Raw genomic sequence first — 20,349 nt, 5'->3', positions numbered from 1 at the left:
TATGTAAACTCAAATAAGCCGAGTATACGCTATAGGATCAGCGATCAGACCCCAAACCCTGATAGCATAAGGGCGCCCCCAGAGCTATCATAGAACAATGGTAATAAGGTCAGGTGACTGCAAAAAAGCATACAGATAACCAAGGGCAAATAGAAAAATAATGATCAAAAAACCAGCAGGGGGGCGCCACCTAAAAGGCAATTGCCAATAAGTATATAGCAAGCAGCTATAGTATAAGCCTGCTATGGCAGTAACTGAAGAGTAGCATGACCCAGAAAAACTGAAATATTCACCAATGCAAGAATGGCTAGATAGTAAAAAAAGGAAAGGGAACCAGGTTCGCTCACCAGTTACACGAATGGAGGCCAAAGTAGTGACATGCCTGTGGCTACCATAGAAAGAATCCCCATGCTGGCAGGTCTGAAGGCGATAAGCAAGAAGGTGTGGGAGAAACCCACACGTATCGCTGCGCTAGGCAGCTTCGTCAGGGAGCTATTGGATATGTTTTTAATGTTTTTATATATGTGCTGGTTCTTTAATAAAGTTGTATCTTATTTTTCATATACATAGGTGTGCACGCATTTATGCAATGTCTCTTTTCTTCTTTGTTCACTACAGTTTATAACGCAGAGCCGTGAAAATAAAAAATCTTTTTTTTTCCCACAAAAATTATTTTTTAGCCCCCAGTTTAGCATTTTCCCAAGGGTAACAGGAGAAATTGGACCCCAAAAGTTGTTGTCCAATTTGTCCTGAGTACGCTGATACCCCATATGTTGGGGTAAACTCCTGTTTGGGCACACGGGAGAGCTTGGAAGGGAAGGAGCACTGTTTTACTTTTTCAATTCAGAATTGGCTGGAATTGAGATCGGACGCCATGTCGCGTTTGGAGAGCCCCTGATGTGCCTAAACAGTGGAAACCCCCCAATTATAACTGAAACCCTAATTCAAACACACCCCTAACCCTAATTCCAATGGTAACCCTAACCACACCCCTAACCCAGACACACCCCTAACCCTAATCCCAACCCTATTCCCAACCGTAAATGTAATCCTAACCCTAACATTAGCCCCAACCCTAACTGTAGCCTTAACCCTAACTGTACCCCTAGCCCTAACCCTAGACCTGACCATAACCCTAGCCCCAACCCTAACCCTAGCCCTAACCCTAACCCTAACCCTAACCTTAGCCCTAACCCTAACCCTAGCCCTAACCCTAGCCCTAACCCTAACCTTAACCCTAACCCTAGTCCTAACCCTAGCCCTAACCCTAGCCCTAATGGGAAAATGGAAATAAATACATTTTTTTTAGTTTTTTATTTTTCCCTAACTAACGGGGTGATGAAGGGGGGTTTGATTTACTTTTATAGTGGGTTTTTTAGCGGATTTTTATGATTGGCAGCCGTCACACACCGAAAGATGCTTTTTATTGCAAAAAATATTTTTTGCGTTACCACATTTTGAGAGCTATAATTTTTCCATATTTTGGTCCACAGAGTCATGTGAGGTCTTATTTTTTGCAGGAAGAGTTGATGTTTTTATTGGTAACATTTTCAGGCACGTGACATTTTTTGATCGCTTTTTATTCCGATTTTTGTGAGGCAGAATGACCAAAAACCAGCTATTCATGAATTTCTTTTGGGGGAGGCGTTTATACCGTTCCGCGTTTGGTAAAATTGATAAAGCAGTTTTATTCTTCGGGTGAGTACGATTACGGCGATACCTCATTTATATCATTTTCTTTATGTTTTTGCGCTTTTATACGAAAAAAATATTTTATAGAAAAAATAATTATTTTTGCATCGCTTTATTCTGAGGACTATAACTTTTTATTTTTTTGCTGATGATGCTGTATGGCGGCTCGTTTTTTGCGGGACAAGATGACGCTTTCAGCGGTACCATGGTTATTTATATCCGTCTTTTTGATCGCGTGTTATTCCACTTTTTGTTCGGCGGTATGATAATAAAGGGTTGTTTTTTGCCTCATTATTTTTTCTTACGGTGTTTACTGAAGGGGTTAACTCGTGGGCCAGTTTTATAGGTCGGGTCGTTACGGACGCGGCGATACTAAATATGTGTACTTTTATTGTTTTTTTTTAAAATTTAGATAAAGATATGTATTTATGGGAATAATATATATATTTTTTTCATTCTTGATGATTTTTTTTAATTTTTTTTTTACACATTTGGAATTTTTTTTTTGTAACTTTTTTACTTTGTCCCCGGAGCCCCCTCCCTGCACGATGCTTCCCTGCACCGCCGGCACACCGCGATCATGTTTGATCGCGGTGTGCCGGGGGTTAATGTGTCGGGGGCGGTCCGTGACCGTGAGTGCGGCCGATCGCCCTGGACGTACTATTCCATCCTTGGGAAGTAGGGCCCACCCCACATGGACGGAATAGTACGTCCATTGGCAGAAAGGGGTTAAAGGGACACACACACACACACACACAAAACCATTTACGTCTCTGCACATTCACCCGCAGCACTACACATGCGCGCACAAACACACACACATATTGCGTACAGTATAATGGCCACACCTAGTTACTCCTACACAAGCGGCTGAGCTCCGTTCACCTTGCACACACGACTCCACTCCGTACACCTTGTACACACGTGGCTCCGCTCCGTACACCTCATAGACACACACAACTCCGCTCCATACACCTTGCACACACGGCTCCACTCCGTACACATCGTACGCACACGGCTCCGCTCCGTACACCTCGTACGGACATGGCTCCGCTCTGTACACCTTATACACACACGGCTCCGCTCTGTACACCTCGTACACACATGGCTCAGCTCCATAAACCTTGCACACACCCAGTTCCGCTCCGTACACCTCGTACACACACGGCTCCGCTCCATACACCTTGCACACACCCAGTTCCGCTCTGTGCACCTCGTACACACACGGCTCCGCTCCATACACCTTGCACACCACATACCCAGTTCCGCTCCGTACACCTCATACACACACGGCTCCGCTCCATACACCTTGCACATCACACACCTAGTTCTGCTCTGTACACCTTGTACACACACGGCTTCCACTCCGTACACCTTGTACACACACGGCTTCCACTCCATACACCTTGTACACACGCGGCTCGGCTCCGTACACCTCGTACACATGCGGCTCTGCTCCGTACACCTTGCACACACGCGGCTCTGCTCCGTACACCTCGTACACACGCGGCTCCGCTCCGTACACCTCATAGACACACACAACTCCGCTCCATACACCTTGCACACACGGCTCCACTCTGTACACCTCGTACGCACACGGCTCCGCTCCGTACACCTCGTACGGACATCGCTCCGCTCTGTACACCTCATACACACACGGCTCCGCTCTGTACACCTCATACACACACGGCTCCGCTCTGTACACCTCGTACACACATGGCTCAGCTCCATACACCTTGCACACACCCAGTTCCGCTCCGTACACCTCGTACACACACGGCTCCGCTCCATACACCTTGCACACACCCAGTTCCGCTCTGTGCACCTCGTACACACACGGCTCCACTCCATACACCTTGCACACACCCAGTTCCGCTCTGTGCACCTCGTACACACACGGCTCCGCTCCATACACCTTGCACACCACATACCCAGTTCCGCTCCGTACACCTCATACACACACGGCTCCGCTCCATACACCTTGCACATCACACACCTAGTTCTGCTCTGTACACCTCGTACACACACGGCTTCCACTCCGTACACCTCGAACACACACTGCTCTGCTACATCCACACAAACCACTCCTGACCCCACACAAAAGCTTACCCTCATCCAACACCGAGCACCATGACAACCAGCAGAGTACTGCACTACAGGCCATTGATCATGTGACTCCTAACTCCTCCCCTCTTGTGACCTCATCACAGGTCCTGTGCGCACAGAGCTGTGGCAGCATTAGCTGTGGTGTGCGGCTCTCTGCGGTGGAGGGGCTCTGCTGCGGGACAAGTGCAGTCCCAACCGAGCCTCCTTGGTCCTTGTTTAATTTCCTGAATTGTGTTTTAGGTCTCTTTCAGACAACAACATTTGTTCACATACAAAAAAATATGACATTAGTGCTTTGAATCTGAGTTTCATCAGTATTTAGTTTGCATGTCAGTTTTTACCATCAGTGTTTTATTAGTGATTTTCACATATGGATTAAATAGATAAATGACAAAGCTTCTCCTCTCATTTTTGTTGCTAATCACAGACAGCACAGACTGAACACTGATGGGTATGTTGCCCATGATTTTCATGGACCAATAGGAGCTACTGCAGTACCTGAGCATGTGACCCTAGACCTCCACTGAGAGGTCTTCCTTTGGGCATGCTCAGAAGGGGAAAAGCAGGACTTAGTCCCAGAGACGTCTGCTCACCGCTGATCCGTACAGGCTACAATGGCAGAGCCTGGAAAGGCAGTAGTAACCCTTTGCACAGAATCAGACTGAGCGAGACACTGGGACCGACTTCTCTGCTGTGCAGGCTCCACTGCGGCTGATGCAGAATAAGAGACTGCAGCAGACATGGTTCGAGATTCCCCCTGTGCAGCGGTCGAAACTCGACTCCTAACAGTCAAGATTGCCTTGCGCAGGCGTGTACTACGGAGGACAGAGAATGAACTTCAATCCAATATTGCGGCCAGCATGCAGCCAGCGGGTAAGGAAAGGGTTCATCAAACACCTGAAAACTCCGCCCATATGACCAAAAACCGGTCCCGCCAAATTCAGGTGACAGGTTCCCTTTAAAGTATGTATCATGTGGCACAAAAATTAGGTCTTGGCAGAGGGTGAATGACTTGCAAGGACCTTCAAGTCACTTGAAAATTCTCAGGTCACGTGACTGGTAGCAGAGACAGCTCAGCATAGAACTCGGTTGCACAGGCAAGTGGGATGCTTGTATGTGGGCATCATACCCTGTGGGGTGAACACTGGGGGCATCATACTGTGTTGGACAGTGACTGTGGGGGGCATCTAACTGTGTGTGTGAGGGAGAATGTGAGGGCATCATTCTGTGTTGGGGACTGTGGGGGGCATAATTTTATCTGGGTGGAGGAACTGTGGAGGGTATCCTAATATGTGGGAGGGTACTCTGGGGGCACGATGTGTGTGACTGTGGGCGCATCATGCTGTGTGTGGTTTGCTATAGGGATATTACAGTATATTGTGGGTGAGAAGCTTTGTAGCAGAATACAGTGTGTGTGATCTTTGGGGAATGTGCTATAGGAGGCGTCATATTGCATTAGGTGTCACAAGGCATATCATCTGACTGTGACATATAATGTGGTTGTTACAAACAGAAGAAAATAACCAGCACATCCAAACTTGTGTGAACAGGTGCCAACTAAAAAAATATAGCTATAGAAAAAGATTAAGTTATTATTATTATTATTATTTATTTATATAGCACCATTGATTCCATGGTGCTTTACATGAGAAGGGGTTACATACAAGTTACAGATATCACTTACAGTAAACAAACTAACACTGACAGATTGATACAGAGGGGCGAGGACCCTGCCCTTGGGGGCTTACATTCTACAGGATTATGGGGAAGGAGACAGTAGCACTTTGAATTGTTAAGAATGACTCTAGAACGTTGGCACTGCATTACTGCCATAGAAAATAGGAAAACACTACAGCATGTATATATGGAATAGTGTAAAAATAAAACTGCAATATTGCAATGAAAAATGACAGTAAAAAAGAAGGTGCTTAGCGCATAGATTGGGAATAGGTAGATAGTAGCTGCAATATTAGAGATAATGTTCTCAAAACTCCCGTGTCATAGTCTTTTGCATTATATGTTATTTGTACACACATTGCTGTAAGTACCAGTATTTGTTTTTAAGAAATATTGCTATTCTGTTTAGCCGCTTGTCCTTGGCAGTCAGGACAGGTAATTTCAGACCCTGGTTACATTTCAGGACTTGTATGTTTACTGTAAACATTGGAATTCAGTGCTGCGGTATATAAAGTGAATACTACTTGTTGTTCTTACACACTTGGGGACATTTATTTCAAGATTTTGTCTTTGTGATTTCTAATATGAAACTGGAAGAAAATGATACATTTCTTGATTATCAAGACGTTGAGTCGCAGCTTTTACAAAAGGGGAATTATGGAGGCACTGGTGGACTGAGAAGTCGCAGTTCTATCATTCTGTCTCAAGAACCAAGTCGCAGTATATTTCATTGTAGACCTGCTCCAACAGCAGAAGAGGCAGAAGTTAGATTTCTTGTAGGTGACCATGAAGACGAGGATGAAGACAAGAGTGTCCTTTTCACTCAGCTGAATGAACTTGTTCCAGTACATGACGATGTATTATGGAAGGAAACTGCAAGGTATTCTAGTTTTTGTTGTTAGCAATATAGCTGTAGTTAAAGGTCTATGCAACATAAAAACATTTTCATTTAGTCTTATAGATAGTGAATACTGCAACAGTGTATGTGAGTCCCCAAAGCTTCACTTAACCTTTGATGGAGCAGTGACATGTCCTTGTTCTAGTAATCAGTGAGGATATTTTTGCCACTATAACTACCTTTTATTGTCTTATTTAACATGAAAGTATAGTGCCGTGAGGCAGATTTGCTGCAGAACTTTCTTCAGCCACCCTATACATCTGAATGGTGTAAAAATGTAGATTCTGTAGAAACAATCTTATTACCATAACTAGAACACATTTTCATTCATTTATTTTCAAACTTCAACACCACATTTGCTGTGTATGGACATATTTGTGTTGTGCCATTTATTTTTCCTTATTAAGGTTTAGTGTCATTTGTTATTTTGCGTAATTTTGTACTTGTGTTTTCCTTCTGATTTTGAAGTCTAATATAAAAGACAATAGAAATAAAACTGCCAGAAACAAAAATCCAAACCAAAGGCATGGTCCTTGTTTAAAAAGCATCTGTCCAAGAATTAAAAAAGGCCAAGAAGCAAATACTATGGAAGTAAACTTTTCCATATTAGATTTTAGACTTTAACCCCTTCACAACCTTAGTGTTTTCTGTTTTGGAATTCTTTGCTCCTCTTCTTCCCAGAACCACAACTTTTTTGATTTTTCAGTCAATATGTCCAAGGGCTCATTTTTTGCAGGACGAGTTGTGCTTTTGAACTACACCATTGGTTTTACAATATTGTGTACTGGAAAACAGGAAAATATATTTCAAAGTGTGGCGAAATTGAAAAAAGTGCAATGCTACAATTTTGTCTTTGTTACAGTACTATGTTTGCTAAATGCTAAAACTGACCTGCCATTATGATTCTCCACGTCATTATGCATTCACAGATACCAACCGTATAGGTTATTTTTTATTTAAGTGGTGAAAAAAAGAAATCCAAGATTTGTTAAAAAAACAAAGCAAACAAAAACAAAACAAACAAAAAAAGGTGCCATTTTCCGAGACCCATAGTGTTACTATTCTGGGGATGGGGGAGGGTTTATTTTTTGTGAGCAGAGCTGATGTTTTTATTATACCATTTTGTGGTAGATACGATGTTTTGATCGTCCGTTATTGCATTTTATTGCAAAGCTGAGGCAACCAAAAAACATAATTCTGGCGTCTTGATTATTTTCTCATTACGCTGTTTACCCATCAGATTTATTCTTTTTATGTACTGATAGATCGGGCAATTCTCTATTATACAATATCAAATTTGTGTATTTTTTATTTTTTTCATTGTTTCATTGTGAGTAGGACAAAAGGAAGGTGATTCTAACTTTTGTATTTCTAAAAACATTTTTTTTCGACTTTTTAGTTGCTTCAATAGACTTCTTAGGAGACTTGAAGCTGAGATCGTCTGCAGGGTGTCACTTATAGCAGATCAGCAATGAAAACCACAGGGTTCACCTGCAGATCTCAGATTGCCATGCCAACCCATCCATGCTATGCGATCATGTAATAGGTGCACCAATGGGCGGCATTAGTGACGTGCCTCTGGCGCAGCCATGTTAAATGCCACTGTTGGAAATTGACAGTGGCATTTAACATGTTAACATCCGCGGGTGGAATCCTCAGATGTTAACATGTTAAATGCCGCTGTCAATCTCCGACAGCGGCATATAACATGGCCGCGCCAGAAGCAATTCTACCTGTGGTTGTTAGGGGCAACTGATTAGATCACCTGTCATGTGCCTGAAAACATGCGTGCTCAGCCCCGAGCTCTCAGGGACTGCAGGGATACCACCTATGATGTGTATATATACAGTGGGGAAAATAAGTATTTGATACACTGACAATTTTACAAGTTTTCCCACCTACAAAGAATGGAGAGTTCTGTCACTTTTATCGTAGGTACAGTTCAACTGTGAGAGACTGACTCTAAAAACAAACAAACAAACAAACAGAATATCACATTGTTTGAGTTTTACATAATTAATTTGATTATATTGCATGACAGTATTTGATACAATAGAAAAACAGAACTTTGCCCCATTCCTCCATACAGATCTTCTCCAGATCTTTCAGGTTTCTGAGCTATCGCTGGGCAACATTGAATTTCAGCTCAAACCAAAGATTATCTATTGGGTTCAAGTCTGGAGACTTGCTAGGCCACTCCAGGAGCTTGAAATGCTTCTTAATGAACCATTTCTTAGTTGCCCTGGTTGTGTGTTTTGGGTCATTGTCTTGCTGGAAGACCCAGCTATGACTCATTGTAATGGTCATACTGAGGGAAGTAGGTTGTTAGCCAAAATCTTGCGATAAAATAATCCAATCCACCCTCCTTTCAATACGGTGCAGTTTTCCTATCCCATTTGCAGAAAAACACCCCAAAGCATGTTTCCTCCATCATGGTTCATGGTTGGGATGGTGTTCTTGGTGTTGTACTCATCCTTCTTCATCTTCATAGCACGGTGTGTGGAGTTGATACCAAAAAGTTCTATTTTGGTCTCATCTGACTACATGACTTTCTCCTATACCTCCTCTGGATCATCCAGTGGGTCATTAGTGAACTTCAAATGGGCCCTGACATGTGCCTAGTCAGGGAAACCTTGCATGCCCTGCAGGATTTTAATCTATGATGGTGTAGTGTGTTAACAGTAATGTTTGAGATTGTGGTCCCAGCTTTCTTCAGGTCACTGAAAACGTCCTCCCATGTAGTTCTGCACTGATTCTTGACCTTTCTGAGAATCATCCTTATCCCATGAGGTGAGATCTTGCATAGAGCCCCAAACTGAGGAAGATTGACATTCATCTTGTGTTTCTTTCATTTTCTAATAATTGTGCCAACAGTTGTTGCCTTGTCACCAAGCTGCCTATCTCTTGTCCTGTAGCCCATCCTTTGCAGGTCTACAGTTTGTCCTTAGTGTCCTTAGACAGCTCTTTGGTCTTGGCCATCGTGGAGAGGTTGAAGTGTGATTGAGTGTGTGGGCAGGTGTCTTTTATCGAGGTGACGAGTTCAAACAGTTGCAATTAATTTAGGTAATGAGTACAGAGTAGGAGGGCTTCTTAAAGAAAAACTAACAGGTCTGTGAGGAATTCTTGCTGATTGGGAAGTGATTTCATACTTATTTCATTCAATAAATTGCAATTTAATTAGGTAAAAATCATACAGAATGATTTTCTGGATTTTGTTTTTTTGATTCTGACTTTCGAAGTTGAAATCTACCTATGATAAAAATTCGAGACCTCTCCATTCTTTTTAGGTGGGAAAACTTGCAAAATTGGCAGTGTATCAAATACTTATTTTTCCCACTGTACATCATAGGTCTTGAAGGGGTTAACACAGAGGCGTAGGTAGGGTTTTGGTTCAGTGGGGGTGAAACTTCTCAGTGGGCCCCCTACCAGGTAACCTTGGTTACAACTGGGTGAAGCACCCTAATAGTGGAAGAGAACCTCATCAGATGACCACGCTGTTGCTGAAAATAATCTCTATATAAAGACCAATATTGATATTACCGCCATATGGTCCATACCAGTCCTACAGAACATATAAGAGATTACAGTACAGTTATAGATGGTGATTTATAGCTGACATTCTTTCTGATGGAATAGTTCACTTTTCCCTTCTGTTCCATCTGGCCCAGACCAACATGACAACTTTTCCTGCCAGGACTCGGCTGCAGAGATTACAACAAAGACACATTTCACTTCTCATATTTTCAGCATCGTCCCCATCTATTCCCAACCTGCACAAACTCCTCATCCTGCTGATACCAAAATACTGACCCGTTGCTGCCGTATGTGTGGCACGCCCGCCAGGGCCGTGGAGTACTTGGTACCCGGTCAGGTACTTAAAGGGATGTATCACGACAGCTGCGACCCGGTCCATGGCCCTGGGCGCCCATGTTAAAGGGACAGTCAATAAAGGGGTTAGTTGAATAATAAAAGTTTGTGACGCCACCTGTGGTATTCGGTCAGGGGTGACTGCCACTGCTTAAAGGGGTCCACTGGGGTGATGTTATGGCAGCAGGGATGGTATGGCCTCCCACAGGTGAAGTTGGGTTCCCAGGGCTCCTGGTGTAATTGATGAAGATGGTGATAGGTGATGTAGTAAGAAACGGAGGACACAGGATTGCAGTCTCTTTACCTCTTTACTTGGTTCAAGGCAGCCTCAGTCCGTGGAACAGATCACAGGGGCAGGTGAGGTCCAGCCAGCTTGGAAGCGAATTGGGAATCCTTCTAACCAGTTGGGGTTGGAAGCCTTCCTTCTAGTGCTGTGGTGTTGTAGTCCCTTGCTGCCTTAGGCCTCACACAAGGTCCTCACTTTTTTCCCCCTTTAGGTAGGACAGGTAGCTTAAGCCTTTTTACAGGATCTCTAATGCGACCCAGGCTCTATTTGCTACTGTGTCCTTGGGTGTTAATGGTGGACAGGTAACTTGCAATCTGCTGTCTGCCGGTTTCTGCATTGGGGTATGAAGTTACCCGCACAACCTCGGTCTTCTGGCTACCGGTATCTGTGCTCAGCATGGAGGAAGCCCAGTCGCAGCTTCTCTCCCAAGCTCTACACTCTCCTGTGCTTCTTTTCCCTCTTAGTCTCCTACAGACTGCTCTGCTTTCTTTTTCCTTCCCAGGAGCCACAGAATCATTCATCTCCACGGCCCCAGCTTTCCTCCTTGCTCTCCTCTCTCCAACTGTCTAACTGCAACTGCCCAGCAACTGCCTAGCAACTGACTTCTCCTCCCGACCAGAGAGAGCAGCTCCCCTGAAGTCGGGTGTAGAGCTCCCCCATCTGGCCTGGGGTCAGAATATGCTGAATATGTGCTGAATACCTGTGGAAGGGATCCTTCCTCACTTCCAAGCGTGACATCACTCACCCCGTTACCTGGGGTGTTACATGTGGCCATATTACTGCACCTGCTGTGCGGTTCTCTGTGCCCTCTAAATTCTAAAGCAACCCTCTAGAATATAGTAATGCCAGGTGTAAGTTCCCTAGAAAACAGTGCCCATATATTGTCCCCTAGATAGTAATAATGTCCACTGTGTGCCCCTTTGAGAGTCACAGTCACCTGAGTTCCCCTATAGCAATAAGTATCCACTTTTCATTTAATAATGTCCCGAGCCCCCCCCCTGTACAGCTCCCCTATGCACAGTATGATGCTCTCTTATACACAGTCTAATGTCCCCTCACTGCATATATACTGACTAGTGATGAGCGAATATACTCATTACTTGAGATTTCTCGAGCATGCTCAGGGGTCCTCCGAGTATTTTTTAGTGCTCGGAGATTTAGTTTTTCGTGCCGCAGCTGAATGATTTACATCTGTTAGCCAGCATAAGTACATGTGGGGGTTGCCTGGTTGCTAGCACTAATACTGACCCCTTTGTATCCCTCAAACTGTTTGATAGCTCCAACACTGTAATTTCCACACTGTATGATGGCCCCCTAGAGAGCCTCCATATAGTATAATGCACCAGACAATCCTCACTATAGTCCTCAAAATAGTATAATGCACTCCCCATAGGCAGACTCTTTATAGTATAATGTACCTTCCCATAGGCAGACTCCATATTGTATAATGCACTCCCCATAGGCAGACTCTATTTTGTATAATGCACCCCCCATAGGCAGACTCTATAGTATAATGCAGCCCCATAGGCAGACTTTATAGTATAATGCAACTCCCATATGCAGACTCTATATAGTATAATACACCCCTCCCATAGGCAGACTCTATAGTATAATGCAACCTCTAAAATAATACACCCCTGCAGATAGCCTCTATAGTATAATGCAGCCCCTAATATAATGCACCCACCACAGGCAGCCTCTATAGCATAATGTAGCCCCTAATATAGTGCAACCTCATAGGCAGCCTATATATCATAATGCAGCCCCTAATATAATACACCGCCACAGGCAGCCTCTATAGTATAATGCTGCCCCATAAAACATTAAAAACAATATTCACCTTTCTTCCTAGTTCCTCCTCTGCTCTGAGCACCTGCACATCTCCAGACTGCAGGCGCCGAGTAGTGATGTCATCGCGATCCCCTGTCAGTGTCGACATCGGTGATGTCAGACGCTGGGAGGGGGATGATGGAAAATGGAGCATAACGCTCCTTCTCTCATCAATGCGGTCAGCTGTAACGGCATCTAGCCGATACAGTTGATCTTGCAAGGATGGGTGTGGGGCCCACTGCTGGCACCGGGCCATACGCCTGCTCAGGGGCCCCATAGCGGCTGGGTGGCAGAGCAGCGATATCGATTCTCCCTGCTCTGCCGCAGAATGTAACTGTATCGGTGCACTGTGCACGCCGATACATTTACAGTAGTGCAGCTCTAGGGTGGGCCCCCTCAGAGCGTGGAGCCTGGGATGACCGCCCCCTATGTCCCTCCGGTGGCTATGCTATGTTAATCGTTAACATAAAAAATGCCTCCTCCGTAATATATTTTTACTATACATTTTTTATAGCCATAAATTGATAAACATGTGAATGTTTTTATTCCTTTTGCAGTTTTATGCACAAAATTTAACTAAGCAAACAGTACAGTACATGAGTGCATCCCCTCACTTATTATCTAGTGCACCATTTTTTTTTTTATTTTTCAGCAGACACTGGGAATTACAGCCACATTATAGGAAGATGACGTGATATCTTGCAGTGTCCATATATACAGAATAAGATAAGATACTGAAAATTACAACCAGTACACAGGACAGGAGAAATGCTATGTCCATTTACACAGCATAAAAACACATATTGGGAAATACATATAAAGAGATAGGTAGAGAAATAGATCACCCTGTTTGTAATGACTCTATATAATATATAAGTTTCACTTTTTCTATTGAAGAACTGAAATAAATGAACTTTTTGATGATATTCTAATTTTGTGAGAAGCACCTGTATATGCAGCATTAGAGGAAATAATGAGAATTATACACTATATAAAGGGTCAGGAGATGTGGTAGTGTGCAGTATTCATATATACAGAATAAAACACTTATTGAGAAAAACACACAGTATAATGAGTCATGGGTAGTAGTAGTGTGTCATATTCATATATACAGAATAAGGCCGTGATCACACTTGTGAGAAACTCGCACGAGTCTCGCATCTCATTGCATCTCATCTCGCATTGGGACAGGAGCGTGCGGGCTGCATGTATTTCTATGAAACTGAGCGCTCCGGTCCAAGTGCCGGCGGCAGTGCAGGTATTGAGGTGCGAGACTCGTGTGATCCCGGCCTAAGAAGAGATACTGAGAATTACACCCAGAATGTTGAACAGGAGAAGTGGTACTATGTCATGTGCATATATACAGTGGGTACGGAAAGTATTCATACCCCTTTAAATTTTTCACTCTTTGTTTCATTGCAGCCATTTGGTAAATTCAAAAATGTTCCTTTTTTTTCTCATTAATATACACTCTGCACCCCATCTTGACTGAAAAAAACATAAATGTAATAATTTTTGCAAATTTCTTAAAAAAGAAAAACTGAAATATCACATGGTCATAAGTATTCAGACCCTTTGCTCAGTATTGTTAGAAGCACCGTTTTGAGCTAGTACAGCCATGAGTCTACTTGGGAATGATGCAACAAGTTTTTCACACCTGGATTTGGGGATCCTCTGCCATTCTTCCTTGCAGATCCTCTGTAGTTCCATCAGGTTGGATGGTGAACGTTGGTAGACAGCCATTTTCAGGTCTCTCCAGAGATGCTCAATTGTGTTTAGGTCAGGGCTCTGGCTGGGTCAGTCAAGAATGGTCACAGAGTTTTTTTTTGTTATTATTTATTTATATAGCACCATTGATTCCATGGTCCTGTACATGAGAAGAGGTTACATAAAATTACAGATATCACTTACAGTAAGCAAACTAATAATTACAGACTGCTACAGAGGGGCTAGGACCCTGCCTTTGCGGGCTTACATTCTACAGGATGGTGGGCATGGAGACAATAGGTTGAGGATTGCAGGTGCTCCGGTGTTGCTGAGGCGGTATCTTTGGTAGGGGTGTGGAGGCAGCGGGATCAGTGCAGGCTGTAGGCTTTCCTGAAGAGGTGGGTTTTCAGGTTCCTTCTGAAGGATCCGAATGTTGTTGAGGGTATGTGCACACGTCAGGATTTCTTGCAGGAATTTTCCTGACAAAAAATGGACATTTCTGCCAGAAATCCGCATGCATTTTTTTTTCACGTTTTTTGACTCGTTCTTGACGTGTTTTTGGTGCGTTTTTTCCCAAATGCATAGAATAGCGGGAAAAATGCAGAAAATCCACAAAATTAATGAACATGCTGCTTTTTTTTACCGCGATACGTTTTTTTCGCAGAAAAAAAACGCATCATGTGCATAAAACATGCAGAATGCATTCTAAATGATAGGATGCATAATGTGTGCATTTTTATAGCGTTTTTAGCGCAAAAAAACGTGAAAAAAAGCGAAAAAACCTGAACGTGTGCACATAGCCTGATAGTCAGATGTGTTGGGGCAAAGAATTCCAGAGGATGGGAGATATTCGGGAGAAGTCTTGGAGGCAGTTGGGTAGGAGCAAATAACTGTGGAAGAGAGAAGGAGGTCTTGGGAAGACCGGAGGGAAGATATCGGGAGATTAGTTCAGAGATATATGGAGGAGACAGGTTGTGGATGACTTTGTAGGTTAGTATTAGTAATTTGAACTGGATATGCTGAGGGAATGGGAGCCAGTGAAGAGATTTGCAGAGGAGGGAAGTGGAGGAGTAGCGAGGAGAGAGATGAATTAGGCTACGTTCACATTGGCGTTCCGCCAATGTGCGTCGCTGTTGCGCCGGCGACGCAGCGGCGACGCAGCGGCGACGCGCCCCTATGTTTAACATAGGGGACGCGTGCGTTTTTTGGGTGGCGTTTTTCGACACTTGCGTCGTTTTCGACGCTAGCGTCGGACGCAAGAAAATGCAACAAGTTGCATTTTCTGTGCGTCCGATTTTGGTCAAAAAACGACGCACGCGTCGCAAAACGCGCGCGTTTTTGCGTGCGTTTGCGCGCGTTTTTGCGTGCGTCACGCGTTACGTCGCCGACGCAGGGCGGCGCAACGCTAGTGTGAACGTAGCCTTAGTTGGGCAGCAGAGTTAATGATGGACTGGAGAAGTGCAAGGGTGTTAGCAGGGAAGCCAAAGAAAAGGATGTTGCAGTAGTCAAGGCAGAAGATGATGAGGGCATGCACAAGCATTTTGGTAGATTGACGGGTGAGGAAAGGACGGATTCAGGAGATATTTTTGAGCTGGAGGCGACAGAAGGTGGAAAGAGCTTGGATGTGCGGTTTGAAGGACAGGGCAGAGTCAAGGGTTACTCCGAGGCAGCGGACTTCCGGTATGGGGGAAAGCGTGATGTCGTTAATTGCGATAGATAGGTCAGGTAAGGAAGATCTATGAGATGGAGGAAAGGTGATGAGTTCTGATTTGTCCACATTGAGTTTGAGGAAGTGAGAGGAGTATAAGGGTATGTTTCCACGGTCAGGATGGCCGGCGGTATCGCCGGAGCGGCTTAGCCGCTCTGCGGTAGCCCCGCCCCCTTTCTGGGACGCGATGATGCCGGATGTGTTCACAGCACACATCCGGCATCATCGCTCCCCACCATAGGGCCCTGTGCTATATCTTGCGGCGACGCAGCGTCGCCGCAAGATATACGGACATGCTGCGATCTGAAAAGACGCGCAGCATGTCCGGAGTCGCAGGGCCGCCGCGTGCGTGTTACCACGCATAGTGGAGACGGGATTTCATTAAATCCCCTCCACTATGCTGTAACATCTGGACGCTGCGTGTCTGACGCTGCGGCTCTATGCAGCGTCAGACACGCAGCGTTTCCTGATCGTGGAAACAGACCCTAAGGAGGATATAGCTGATAGACACTCCGGGATTCTGGACAGCAGGGAGGTGACGTCTGGACCAGAAAGGTAGATCTGAGTGTCATCAGCATAAAGGTGGTATTGGAATCCATGAGACTTTATGATTTGTCCCAGGCCAAGTGTATATATTGAGAAGAGTAGGGGGTCCTAGAACAAAGTCTTGAGGGACTCCAACAGAGAGAGGGTGGGATGAGGAGGTAGTCTGGCAGTGGGAAACGCTGAATGTGCGGCTGGAGGGGTATGAGGAGATCCAGGATAGGGTGAGGTCTTTGATGCCAAAGGGGGAGAGAATCTGTTGTAGGAGGCAGTGGTCAACTGTGTTGAAAGCAGAGGACAGGTCTAGAAAGAGGAGTACAGAGTATTGTCCGTTAGCTTTGGCTATAAGTAGGTCATTAGTGATTTTGGGGCTGTCTCAGTTGAGTGATGGGTGCAGAAACCAGATTGTAGATTGTCAAAGAGCAAGTTAGATGAGAGGTGGGAGGGAAGTTCAGCGTGGACATGCTGCTCCAGGAATTAGGAAGCGAATAGGAGCAGCGATATTGGGCGATAGCTGGACATAGCTGTTGGATCGAGGGTTGGCTTTTTAAAGATAGGTGTGATTGTGGCATGTTTGAAAGCAGAAGGGATGGTGCCAGAAGTTAGTGATAGGTTGAAGAGGTGGATTAGGGATGGGATAAGTGTTGTGGTAAGGATTGTGAAGAAGTGGAATGGGATGGGGATGAGCGCACAGGTGGTGAGGTGCGATTTGGAGAGGCCCCTTCAGTGATGTTGGATAGGGAGGTTATGGGGTTTGGGCATTGGTCTGGTATACAAAAGGGTTGTGGTGGTTGAACAATGAAGACTTGCCTTGTTTGGTCGATCTTATTTTTAAAGTGTGTGGCAAAGTCCTCAGCAGAGATGAGGGAGGTTGGAGGGGGCAGTGGGGGGCGGAGGAGGGAGTTAAAGGTTTTCAATAACTGTTTGGGGTTGTAGGATAGGGAAGATATGAGGGTTGTGAAGTAGGCCTGTTTAGCAGAAGTGAGAGCAGATTTAAAAGCGAGTGTTGCCTGTTTGAATGCAGTGAAGTCATCTTGCAAATGTGTTTTCTTCCAATGCCGCTCTGCAACGGTGGACACTTGCCAAAGCTTTTTAATGTTGTTATTGTGCCAGGGTTGTCTATTGATACGTCACACTCTGCCATGAACGAGAGGGGCAACCATGTCAATAACTGATGCGAGAGTGGCATTGTAAAAAGCAGTGGCACTGTCTGTGTCGTGGAGTGAGGATATGGATGCAAGTGGTAGAATAGAGTCAGAGAGTGTGTGGGTGTCTAGGTGTGCAAGGTTTCTGCGGGGGTGCGCATGTTGCTGGACATGAGTGACTGGTGAGGAGGACAGGGATGAGAAGGTTACCAGATGGTGGTCAGATAGAGGGAGAGGGGAGGTGGTGAAGTTAGATAGAGAGCAGAGATGGGTGAAGTCCAGGTCTAGTGTATGTCCGTCTGTGTGGGTGGCTGCGGAGGACCACTGAGTAAGTCCAAAAGATGAAGTAAGGGACATAAGTGTGGAGGCTGTTGACTGAATTCTGAGGTCCAGAGCACCCTGGAAGAGGTTTTCTTCCAGGGTATCCCTGCACTTGATCGCATTTACGTTTCCTTCAATGACAACCAATTGTCCTGTCCCTGCAGCTGAAAAACACCCCCATAGCATGATGTTTCCACCACCTTGTTTCACTATTGGGATTGTATTGGGCAGGTGATAAGCAGTGCCTTGTTTTCTCCACCCATACCACTTAGAATTAGCACCAAAAAGGTCTATCTTTGTCTGTCTCATCAGACCAGAGAATCTTATTTCTCATAGTCTGGGAGTCCTTCATGTGGGCTTTCATATGTCTTCCACTGAGGAGAGGCTACCATTGGGCCACTGCTATAAATGTCCGACTGGTGGAGGGCTGCAGTGATAGTTGACTGTTGAACTTTCTCCCATCTCCCTACTGCATCTCTAGAGCTCAGCCACAGTGATCTTGGGGTTCTTCTTTACCTCTCTCATCAAGGCTCTTCTCCCACAATTGCTCAGTTTGGCTGGACAGCCAGGTCTAGGAAGACATCTGGTGGTCCCAAACTTCTTCCATTTAAGGATTATGGAGGCCACTGTGCTCTTATGAACCTTGAGTACTGCAGAAATTCTGTTGTAACCTTGACCAGATCTGTGCCTTGCCACAATTATGTCTCTCAGCTCCTTGGCCAGTTCCTTTGACCTTATGGTTCTCAATTGGTCTGACATGCACTGTGAGCTATGAGGTCTTATATAGACAGGTGTGTCTAAATCAAGTTCTATCAGTTTAATTAAACACAGCTGGACTCCAATGAAGGAGTAGAACTATCTCAAGGAGTATCACAAGGAAATGGACAGCATGTGACTTAAATATGAGTGTCTGAACAAAGGGTCTGAATACTTATGACCATGTGATATTTCAGTTTTTCCGTTTCATTAAATTTGCAAAAATTTCCACATTTCTGTTTTATCAGTCAAGATGGGGTGCAGAGTGTTCATTAATGTGGAATAAAACTTTTTTTAATTTCCCAAATGGCTGCAATGAAACAAAGAGTGAAAAATTTAAAGGATTATGAATACTTTCCGTGCCCACTGCACACATAAAAACAGGTCTTGGGGAAATACACAGGTATAACGGGTCAGAGGACGTGGTTTTGTGCCATTTTCATATATACAGAATAAAGGAGATAATGAGAATTATACACTATATAAAGGTTCAGGGGATGTGGTACTGGGTCATGTCTGTGTACAGCGTCAGACTGAAGCACTTTGGGCAAACTAGAGAAAATCATTCTTGGGGACTACTATGTACCTACATAGAAATAAATACAAGACCACCAATTGTGAGGTAAAACACGCTTATATCAGGGCAGAGTTTAATATAAGGTGGAACATGTATTAATTATATAGCAGGGGTTGGGATAGTCCATTTATATAATATAATGCAGCCCTCATATAGTATAATGCAGCCCCCTCATATAATATATGTAGCCCCAATCACTGATATATATATATATATATATATATATATATATATATATATATATATATATATACAGTACAGACCAAAAGTTTGGACACACCCTCTCATTCAAAGATTTTTCTGTATTTTCATGACTAAGAAAATTGGACATTCACACTGAAGGCATCAAAACTATGAAATAACACATGTGGAATTATATACTTAACAAAAAAGTGTGAAACAACTGAAATTATGTCTTATATTCTAGGTTCTTCAAAGTAGCCACCTTTTGCTTTGATTACTGCTTTGCACACTCTTGACATTCTTGGCATTCTCTTGATGAGCTTAAAGAGGTAGTCACCTGAAATGGTCTTCCAACAGTCTTGGAGTTCTCAGAGATGCTTAACACTTGTTGGCCCTTTTGCCTTCACTCTGCGGTCCAGCTCACCCCAAACCATCTCGATTGGGTTCAGGTCTGGTGACTGGACCCCATCACTCTCCTTCTTGGTCAAATAGCCTTTACACAGCCTGGAGGTGTGTTTGGGGTCATTGTCCTGTTAAAAAAAAAATGATGGTCCAACTAAATGCAAACCGGATGGAACAGCATGCCGCTGCAAGATGCTGTGGTAGCCACGCTGGTTCAGCATGCCTTCAATTTTGAATACATACCCAACAGTGTCACCAGCAAACCATCCCCACACCTTCACACCTCCTCCATGCTTCACGGTGGGAACCAGGCATGTAGAGTCCATCCGTTCAACTTTTCTGCGTCACACAAAGACACGGTGGTTGTGTATATATATATATATATATATATATATATATATATATATATAAGGCTAAATCCAAGATTAGCAATCAAAGAACTCAATCATTCCCTTGTTCTTCTAGCCACTAGTCACATTGCGTGGATTGGGATTGTAGACCCAGAGGAGCCGTCACTACAGGGGATCTCACATGCAGTCCCAGGGGATTGGCTTTTGGACCATTCCTCATTCTTTGAGCTCAAAGCAAATGTTTAAGAGGGAGGGAGGAAAAGAAGCCACATGTTTAGTCAGGCAGTAGTTGGAGTGTATA

General features: G+C 44.3%; 1 protein-coding gene across 2 annotated transcripts in view; it reads left to right on the top strand.

Moving 5' to 3' along the window:
• The first annotated feature begins 6,016 nt into the window (after positions 1-6,016).
• The window catches only part of SLC4A9 (solute carrier family 4 member 9), an 859,184-nt gene continuing 844,851 nt past the window's right edge, over positions 6,017-20,349 (top strand). Inside the window, exon 1 of one of the 2 annotated variants that reach the window (XM_069763883.1) lies at positions 6,017-6,355. In XM_069763883.1, coding sequence (XP_069619984.1) covers positions 6,060-6,355 — 296 coding nt within the window. In that variant the 5' untranslated portion in view covers positions 6,017-6,059. The remainder of the gene's footprint in view (positions 6,356-20,349) is intronic. The other variant, XM_069763884.1, reaches the window with a different exon arrangement.

This window comes from Ranitomeya imitator, chromosome 4 (assembly GCF_032444005.1).
Source record: "Ranitomeya imitator isolate aRanImi1 chromosome 4, aRanImi1.pri, whole genome shotgun sequence".
NCBI classification, from domain to species: domain Eukaryota; kingdom Metazoa; phylum Chordata; class Amphibia; order Anura; family Dendrobatidae; genus Ranitomeya; species Ranitomeya imitator.
The sequence above is the reverse complement of the archived record's forward strand: the minus strand, read 5'-3'. Positions and strand labels throughout refer to the sequence as shown.